The 10,365-nt window shown below is 31.6% G+C and overlaps 1 protein-coding gene across 1 annotated transcript; it reads right to left on the bottom strand.

Moving 5' to 3' along the window:
- Positions 1 to 2,215: 2,215 nt before the first annotated feature.
- LOC116422114 (olfactory receptor 52R1-like) lies at positions 2,216 to 6,957 on the bottom strand. Its single transcript, XM_031957268.1, has 2 exons — positions 6,047 to 6,957; positions 2,216 to 2,252 (listed from the first exon to the last, which is right to left on the bottom strand). The coding sequence occupies exons 1-2, from the start codon at positions 6,955 to 6,957 to the stop codon at positions 2,216 to 2,218; spliced, it is 948 nt and encodes a 315-aa protein (XP_031813128.1).
- Between the last annotated feature and the right edge of the window lie 3,408 nt (positions 6,958 to 10,365).

Genomic DNA, 10,365 nt, shown 5'->3' with positions numbered 1-10,365 from the left:
CCGGATCTTCATTTCAGTTGAGAAGCAAAGGAGGAAAGCCTGCCATCACTTCTCTGTTCTTCTCTAGTTCTGATTCTGGCTGAGTTTGTCCAAGATTATATGCTCTCTTATCAAAGGTGTGAATCTCGTACCCCTATATAGTAAGTACTAAGTAAATGTACTGAACTAGAGAACTGTTAAGCACCATGCTAAACAACCATTGTCTCTATCAATTCCACTGACTTAGCACCGTTATTTCAAGTTCTGGCCCATACAACAAGAAATCTTTTACTTATTTCATAAAAGTAACTCAGTTAGGGAAGACTTTTTGCACTTTAAAATTCCAGAGGTTTCAGAATGCTTTGGTACTATATTTCTATGGTATCACATACCCTTCACAAACACTACACAAACTTAGGCATCTAGTTTTCTTTTAGCATTATACAGTATTCATTTAATTCTTTTTCTTTCTTTCTTTCTTTCTTTCTTTCTTCCTTTCCTTTTTTTTTTTTTTTTTTGTTTTTTGTTTTTTGCTGAGGCAATTGTGGTTAAGTGAATTAGCATTTTCCCCTATCTGTTCCTAACAGAAATCGATATTTGTATTGGCTTATATAAAAGGAATTTACTAAACTTAAAGGAAGCATTGAATGGGTCTGAAAATGTAGTGCAGATGAAAACACACTAGACAAGAGTTAGAGTTAGAAAAACTTTTGCCAACTTAGCTATTTACTAGCAGAAAAAATGTCATAAATCCTCTCCTTGTCTTATTTTCTTGATTTGTAAATTAATGGAAATTAGAGAATTTGCCCTATCTTCTTTATATGTTAATTAAATTAAATTATTATAGTAATCTTTTCTCTGACAAATGTAAAAATGTACATCTAGGGGATAAGAATTTATTATTTGGTTAAAAAATAATATTGGGAAAGCTTGAAGTAGTCTGACAAAAATGAAGCAGAGACTGATATCATAAACTATTTAACAACATAAGGTTAAAATGAATACATAACTTAGATATAAAGAGAAATATTACAAAAAATTTAAAAAACATGAAACAAATTAAAAATAAGAGAGATCATTTTATAAATGTAAAATGGATGATTTTGATGAGAAAATTAAAAAAAAAAGATTTTGTACAAATAAAACCAATATACCATATTAGAAGGAAAACAAAAAATTCAGAAATGCTCCAAATAATGATTCATTAGAGAAAAGCAAATTAAAACAGCTTTGAGATATAATCTCATACCTGTCACCTTGACTCAAATGATAGATACCTTTCAGTTGGAGAATGGTTAAATAAATCAAATAAATAAATGAGTAAATATGATTGTGATGTAACACTACTGTGCTATAAGAAATGATGAGCTGGTGGATTTTAGGAAAGCATGGAAAGACATGAAACAATGAAAAGTAAAATGAGTAGTACAGAGTGAACATTTTACATCATAATACAAATTTTATTCTAAGAACAAATTTGAATAATTAATTCATCTTGATTATGTTAAATACCTAAGCAAACTATAAAACAGGAAGATATTATCAACATCCATAGCAATAACTAACAAATAGAAGTATATACAGTATAGTCGTGTGTGTGTGTGTGTGTGTGTGTGTGTGTGTGTATTTGTAACCTTCTTTAAAGGTGGGGTGAGGAGGGAGGGAAAAAAATCCAAAACAGCTAGCATAAAAAAACTCAGAAAAGCAGAGTAACTTTGTAAACAATGTTTAGTATTTATTACAGTTTTTAAAAAAGTGAACAGTTTGCCACTATATAAAGAGCTATTTCCTATAAAAAGTTGTGTAAATATAGGCTAATCCCCTTTCCCTTTGATCTCTTTGGGATACATATTTAATAATGCGATTGTTGGGACAAATGGTAGGCCCAGTTTTATAGTCTTTAGGCAGAGTTCCAAAATGTTTTCTAAAATGTCTATACCAGTTTACTACACCACTAAATAATTATTAGTATAGCTTTTTCCCCTTCATTCTCCCCAATTAAAAAAATTCTGATGAATGTGATGTGATATCTTACAAGTATTTTTCATATGAATATAAATAGCTTTTATTTCTCTTTCTGAAAAATGCCTATTTATAGCTTTTATCCATCCACCAATAGGGGAATGGTTTTTATTTTATTTTATTTTATGAATTTGATTCAGTTCTATACTCAATATATTTGAGAAATAACGTAATTATTGGAGATAATTATTGTGTTTTATTTTTACTTCATTTTCTATGATACTTTAATTTTTAGCAAAAATGTAATTTCCCTAATTATTTATTTTAATTATAAGGTCTATTTTTGTTTTACCCTATCAATTTAAGCATCTTAGAATAATGATTTCTTGAAATATGATGTCTAAATTCTTTCTTTGATCATCGATTTCAAGTTGTGAAACAATTAAAATGTTTTCCTGATGAGATATTTCATATTAACTTCTATTTGTTTCATTCTTTTGATTTTTTTCTTTTTTTTAATACATCTATATATGTATCATTGACTTTCATTTGTCAAATTCTAATTTTTAATATTTTTTTCATCAGTGAGCTTTCATACAATTTTTTTTCAATTTGTTCATTTGTGCTTTTTAAAGACTTTTTTTCTTTATTGAAATGTTAGATTTTCTTTTCCTTCGATTTATTTTAATTTTTGAAGAGTATTTTCTTCAGTAATTTTTGGTAATTTTTTTGAATCATTAGACCAAATCAGTTTTCTAAAATGTTATTTCATATTTCTTTTGTTTTTATATTTTGGTGCCTCTTTTACTAAGTTATTAATTATCTTTTCATAATTTACTTGCATCACTCTAATATCTTTTCTCACTTTTTTCTCTACTACTCTCTTCCTATTCTTTAACTTTTCCAAGAATTCTTGTTGGACTTTGGTTCCATTTGTGTTTTTCTTTGAGGTTTTAATTGAAACAGTTTTTATTTTGCTTTCTTCAGTTTATATCTTGTTATTTTTTCTATTACTTAGCTTTTTATGATCAAATTATTTTGTTGGTGGTGGTGGTTATAAAGTTGTTTGCTCATTTTTTTTTTTTTATCTATGTCTTGACTGTGAATTTATGTTCAATTTTCCCTTTGTTTATTTGGGTATGGGAAAGCACTGATCTAAACTTTAGACTTTTCAAAGTTAGTTCTAAAGGTCAGGAAGTTTTAAGTGCTTTCAAGAAGTATGATACTATATGCAAGCAATAGAGTTGCCTATCAATGCCAGCTATACTTAGTTCCAGTCAAAGGTGACCCTGAAATATTTTCTGAGCAGTTGTCTAACTTAATCACTATCTCTAAATTGAGAGCTCTTGAAGCTGCTACTGTGATCATTGTTACAGTTGCTACATATCTGGGCTTTTAGTCTTTTCCTGACTCTTCACATTTTTGTAATCTATTTGGCACTAACCAGGATTATGTATGGATATTTGGATGAAGTCAGTGGAATTTCTGGTACTTTCAGTCTCCTGATAATTAGAATGTCCTTCATTCATTAAAAAAAAATGCCTTTTTGCTTCATTTTATTTTAGCTTCTCAATACCCTCAGGAAGCAAGATGATAGAAGAAAAAACTTGAGGAATAGAGGCAACAGGTGACTTTAAATGATCAAAAAGCCAAAAAGGAGCAGAGCTAGAAGTGGGGCTCATTTCTTGAGAGTCCTGGTCATTATGTTCCAAAATTAAAATTAATAATAATACTACTATTATAAAGTTTGCAAAATACTTTATAAGTATCATCAGATGTATCTTTCTGAAACACGGAGGTAGATGTTATTTTTATACCTATTTACAGTAGAAAACTGAGGCAGATAAAGCTTGAAAATTTTTGCCTAGGGTTATATAGCTAGTAAGTATCTGAAGCAGAATTCTCACTTCGGCTTTCCTGATACTAGTCTTCTATATTTTATGATGCACCACTAGTTAAATTTGGAGCATGTGACATTAATCAGATCCAGGACACAGCTGATTTTTGCATAACAGAAACTTGGTCTAAAATCATAAAAATAATGGAGGTTTGTGGGAAAAAGTGAAAAATAGAACCTAATGGTTGACTTTCTAGATTTTCCTACTTCCTAAGTAATTTGTTTTAGATTGGGTGTTGAACCTGAAGCACACGATCCTCAAAGAATGGAATCCAGAATGAGAAGCTACTGGGAAAAGAGATATTATATCTATCTTGTTTGATTCTTTTAGCTAATTCTAGAATATTGTCATCTACAGATGGCATATTATTGCCTAAGTTTAAGAAAGCATAAATGGAAAGTAATCCTCTTTTCCCTTTCTATTTTTAAAAATTAAATTGTATTAATAATTCTTATTTTTACACCATGCAAATTTCTCCTTGTAGACTTTCCATTCCCCTTCTAGGAGAATAATTCCTTATAAATATTTTTAAAGAAAAAGAAAAATTGGAGAAAAATTGAGAAAATCTAATCAATACTCAAAAAATGTGACAGATCTCCTGCCTCTTCTTTTCAAAGAAGTTAGTAGAAGTATCATCAAATATCTTTTCTTGGGAGGCAAAATTTTTCTTGTAATTTTTGCAATGTTTTCTTTTCTACTGTTTTATAATGGTTGATCTTTCCATTTATATTGTTGTAGCCATCATATGTATTGTTTGTTTTTGTTATTGTTGTTTTTTTATGCTTACTATACTTTGCATGAATTCATTTAAGTCTTCTTTGCTATTATATTGAATTTAGTGATTGTTGAACACACATATTTCTATTGGAACTGGAAATGGAATGAGAAAAAATATGGCATTTCTGTTATAGCAAATAAGGCAGTACTTTAAATATCTCTTCCAAGTTTCCTTCAGCAGAAATATAAAATTCTTGTGATAGGACTAAATTTAATTAGGCTTGAGAAAGTTTTGGTAGTTTTAATATTCTTAAGCCAATATAAATCAATTCCTATAATTCCATATATATATTTATTAAATTATAGATTTTTAAAATACCTACTATGTTCAAATCAGTATTGGGACAGAGTGGCCCCAATAACTAATGCAAGAGATTGTATCTAGGAACATGTTGTCATGAATCAGTAAAAATCCCATTGGAATCTTATACCCTTCCAAAAATAAGGAAGAACTGGGTTGAATGTGAATCAATTGGTTAGTGAAGAGAACCCAATCTCTTGCAGCATTAGGAGATATTTTGGAATTACTAACTCAAGTTAAAAAGAAGACAACATTCTTTTTTATGAGCCTTAGGACAAGTTGAATCTATGACACAGGCAGTGCTAAGGAATGAAATAACCATGATAACATGAGATTGCATCATGAAATTTGGAATTCAAGGACACACTGACTTTGTATCTGAAAATCACCATTATCATTGCTCATTGTCATCATCACCATCACCTATTCACATTTATATAATAGTCTCATTTAACAAAATTCTTTCCTTATTATAGCCCAGTGAAGAAAAAAGGAACTATAGTTCCCATTTGACACAAATGATAGAGTAAGGATTATAAACTAGTTCTTTATATATTAAGTCAAATGCTGTTATTAAATGCTGTTACTGCTACACTAAGCAGCATATTTATGAATGAGGATAAAAATAGGTCTATGACAATTGCTTGTGGTATACCCAATATTTTGCCTCACAAAATACATCATATCCTTAGATTGATGAACAAAAACCACATACTTCTTGATACTACACTGATTTTTCATGCAAAAATTTTTTGAAATCTATGGAATAAACTGACCTTTTATCAAGAATTTCAATTCCTCTTAAAATCAATGAGAGAAATTTTCATATGGAGTCTTGGGGGATCTCCTCAATGAGGGTACAAAAGAATAAAAGAGATAGTTATATTTTAACAGTTTTCCTATATAAGGCACAGCCAGGATCTGACTATATAGTGTCTACTATCTTGATTGAACTGTTGAAATAAACTTGGATTTCTTTACCTGAGCCAGACTTTTCCTCAACAATTTCCAAAAAAGTGTTTGAAGCTTGCATCATAAGAAATGACACAATTGTTGTAGTATCATTTATTTACTTAGCTTATGGCTCAAATCCAAATTATTTTTTCAATCTGTGAAAAATTTGAGGAACCTCTCCCGTATCTGTTTAGTTTTGACACCATAGATGATGGGGTTCACCATGGGTGGAACAAGGACATAGATATTGGCCACAAAAATATGAATAGAAGGAGCAATGTGGTGTCCAAATCTGTGAGTGAGAAAGGAAAAGAAGGCAGGAGTATAAGAAATCAATATGACCCACACATGAGAGCCACAGGTGCTTAGTGTCTTAATTCTGGCTTCACTGGAGGGTAGGTGAAATACAGTACGGAGAATGAGGATATAGGAATAGATAATCAGTATGAAGTCTAGCCCTGCTGTTATAAAGGCAACAAATAGGCTGTAAGCTCTGGGGATCTTAGTTGGGGCACAGGCCAGCTTGATTAATCCCATGAACTCACAGTAAGTGTGAGGGATGATATTAGTCCTACAATAGGGAAGCCATCTAAGCATAAATGGATGAGGACCAAGCAGCACAATTCCACGGAGAAGGATGGCCAATCCTAGGTACTGAATAACAGTAATGGTCAAAATAGTTGAATGTCTGAGTGGGTTGCAGATGGCCACATAGCGGTCAAAAGCCATGGCCAATATGATACCAGATTCTATATTGGACAAAGCATGAATGAGAAATACTTGGGTGAGGCAGGCTTCAAAGGGAATTTCTCCATCATTAAACCAGAAGAGACTGAGCATTTTTGGCGTGGTGGTGGTGGCAAGCATCAAGTCTGCCACAGAAAGCATAGAGAGGAATAAGAACATGGGTTCATGAAGGCTGGGGTCAGTTTTAATAATGAAAAGAAGGGTACAGTTCCCCACCAGAGCCAATATATACACTAGACAGAAAGGGAAAGATATCCAGATGTGGGCAGCCTCTAATCCTGGGATGCCAAGCAGAAAAAAGCTGGTTGGATGAAGATTGGTTCTGTTGATAGCTATCATTATGGAGATCCTGGATCCTCCTCACCTCTATCTCAGCAGAACTCATAAATGCTCTAAATAAAGAGGCCTTCAATTAATAGTTCCTGTGGTATGCAAGGAAGAAAGGTACAAGTTAAAGATTTAGTTATTCAAGGAAATTTAGTAGGGTGTAAAAGAAATTTTTCGCTATTGATTATCTGAAATAGCTTGCCATGACAGTCCTAGCATTTAATTCTACCCTTTCTCCATTTTCATGAGATTCACAGTCCTTCATTGTATCTTGAGAGTACTGTTTTTCCTTCATCAGTCAAACCTGGATTTGGCTGATTCTGTTTACTGCCAAGTTCTCTACTAGTTTATCTGTGTTCTCTACTACCAAAGAACTCAAAAAATCAAATCACACAACATTTTTGCAACATTTTCTTCATCTGTAAAAAGATAGAGGGTAAAAATAGTTTATCCATTAAAGCTGTAAGTACTCTTCGAAGCCCTAGAGCCAAACCTCCAGTTTTTAAATGAGAAAAATGAGTCTAGAGAGAATAAATGACTTGCCCAGGATTACACAGAACTAAATGAATATTTAATTTTTAAAAAACTTGAGGAACCTCTCCCATATCTATTTAGTTTTGACACCATATATGATGGGGTTATTTGACCAAGGGAAGGTCATTTCCCTAAGCAACTCTTTAGAATTCTCCATGATTGCAAATTATATGATTGCAACAGAAGAGTTTCGGTTGTGCATTGGAAGTTTTAGGGGCTAGAAGCTTCCAGCATTGAGAAATCACAGGTGTACACATTCAATTCATGTTACATGGTTGGATTCCTTTTAGTTCTACAATGCATAAATATACATTAGTGAAGTGAAAATAGTTTCTTTATCTAGAAATCCTTTACCATTGCTTGCTGGTCTTAAAAAGTGATTTTTCTTGGGAATTCTCACTTTCAAAAAAATAATTAATATTTTCATCAATTATATTTCAATTATTTTCTTTATTATTTGAATTCATCCTGCCAGATCCTTAGATTGCATCTTGCCCAATTGTTTGATCCATTTGACATATGGGGTTCAGGTGTTACATGCCTAGTTATCTCTTTTATTCATCTTGAAATACCAGACTAGATAGCTGAAGAGCTCCCTCCAATTTCACTGTTCCAACCAAACTCAAGGAAATAATTTTCATAATTTGTTTTACTTTTTATAAGATTCAAGCCTCAAACACATTACTTACTTATTGGACACTCACATTTTTTGGTCTCTGAAATATATTTTCTCTCTTATTAACTGGTGTCTGGATTATATTTATACAATATTTTGTGAGGAGTGATAAAATATCCTTTTTACCCATGAATTGACTTATTTTCACCCTAGGTTTTGATCAACTTCAGACCTTTCTGACTCTAGATACACACATTACTCACTGCACTTTTTTTCTCAGCTTCAAAGCTTATGACATACATATATACACACATATATCCATAAATACTATACTTATTTAATATTCCTTTCTGAACATACCCTTCCTCTTTCCAAAGTTGCTATACATTTTAATAATAAGATTTTTTTAAAAGAGAAAAATAATTGAGCACTAACTGAAACCTCATCCAAGTCTAACTTCATGGGCATTTGTTATTCATTCTTTTGAAGAATTCAGCTAAAGAGAGATCTGATGAGCAAAGGCTGTATTTTCCAGTGTCTTCTCTGTTTTATGATGAGGCATAGGTCATTTTTAGATTCCTGTCTCTTTGATGATAAATCTCATTGATTGGATGTATTGTCCTTCTTCCAATTTTTAAAATGAGTATAATCTTGTAAGTTTCAATATATATTTTACTCTCCTACCTTCAAATAGCCATTCAGAGTAAAAGCACTCCAATGGAATTGCTCATGCTCAATACTACTTTTGCAATGTTTTCCCCAATATTCTCCAGATATATATTTCTTATGGAAGGATCACTGTATCTTTTCTCTTACTGTGTTCTACTTATTCCTTGCCAATTAGTTTCTTGGGATGAGATTTAGGAAGTACTTATAAAAGTAGGGAAAATGGGGCCAGATAGGTCAGTTGAGTTGTGCAGTTGGGGAAATAGGAAAATATATAACCTAGATTCAAACCTGTCTTTTAATCCCAAATTGATTTTTTCTTTTTTCTTTTTTCTTTTTTTTAATTTTTAAGTAACATAAGAATTATAGTAAAGAATTGAGGATTAAAGTCTTAGAGTAGAGAAGATTTAGGCTCAAGCCATGTCTCTGATTCATAGTGGTTATTTAACCAAGGGTAGTTCATTACCCCAAGCAACTCTCTAAAATTCTCCATTTTTGCAAATTACAGAAGAGCTACAGTTGTGCATTGGAAGCTTTAGGGGCCAGAAGCTTCCAGCATTGAAAATTCACAACTGTGCACATTAAAGGCTTGTAAAATGCTTGGGTACTTTTTAGCATTTCAGTGTATAAGTGTGCAATATTGGTGAAGTGATTATAGAAGCTTCTTTATTTACAAACTATTGTTGCTTGCTGTTCTTAAAAAATGATGAGTTCAGTTACACAAATTATCTCTCTTTACCATAAAATCATTGATTGAATCATCCAGAATAAGAGTTGAGAAGGCTCTTGTAATGATCTACCCTAATATCTGATATTTATAGATTGATAAATTGTCATATGGAAGTAATTGTTTGCTGAATTATTTTCATCTCTGGTTCTTATTTTAAATAGTAAATAGAGGCAGTGACTGTACCTCCTCCTTTTGTCTACGTAATGTATGAAATGATTTGTCATGAAGGATGCATTCAATACTTATTGAATAAAATTTGTTTTATATTGGGAATACCAGGAATTTCAGAAAGATATACTGGCATATGGCTAACATGCCTCTTAGATATAGCAAAGTCATTGAGCATCATATATTTAGGACAAACTGACAATATAACATAAATTTTTAGGTCTGCAAATGAGCTCAATTTACACTTTGATAGGAAATTGTTAGGGGAAGTCTTAAATCACTCTTTTTTTTCCAAAGACTAAGAAAGAGAAATACTAAATGAGACTAGCTTAGAAGACATTTATATTTACAAATAACCTTTCTCTGGACAAAGCTACTTAGCTGGATTGGGAATCCAGTTAAGCTACATTGATCCAAACTTTATTTCAAGAAGGATTAATAGGGATAAAGGGATATTTGTTCCGAAAGGAATGGCAAAGGATAGAATGCTCTCAGTTTATCTTCCTTCCATGATTACTATTATTTAGGTTTGTAATAGCAAAGGAAAAGATGCAATGGCATTTTCATTTGAATAATTACCTTGTATACTCAGGACATAACAGGAGTTGTCAATATTTCAGTTACCCTTCTTAGATCTTCAAACAAAATTGATGACATTTAGAACTGATAATAAAGGCCTAGCTTACTTTTGGTAGTAGAATTTTTC

The sequence above is a fragment of the Sarcophilus harrisii genome, chromosome 3 (assembly GCF_902635505.1).
Source record: "Sarcophilus harrisii chromosome 3, mSarHar1.11, whole genome shotgun sequence".
Taxonomy (NCBI): domain Eukaryota; kingdom Metazoa; phylum Chordata; class Mammalia; order Dasyuromorphia; family Dasyuridae; genus Sarcophilus; species Sarcophilus harrisii.
The sequence above is the reverse complement of the archived record's forward strand: the minus strand, read 5'-3'. Positions and strand labels throughout refer to the sequence as shown.

Excerpts from the sequence above, each read along its gene's own strand:
- LOC116422114 (XM_031957268.1), bottom strand. The coding sequence starts at position 6,957 with ATGATAGCTATCAACAGAACCAATCTTCATCCAACCAGCTTTTTTCTG. Across the intron at positions 2,253-6,046 it reads ACTAAACAGATACGGGAGAG|GGAAATTACATTTTTGCTAA; the intron begins GTTCCTCAAATT and ends ATAAATAATTAG.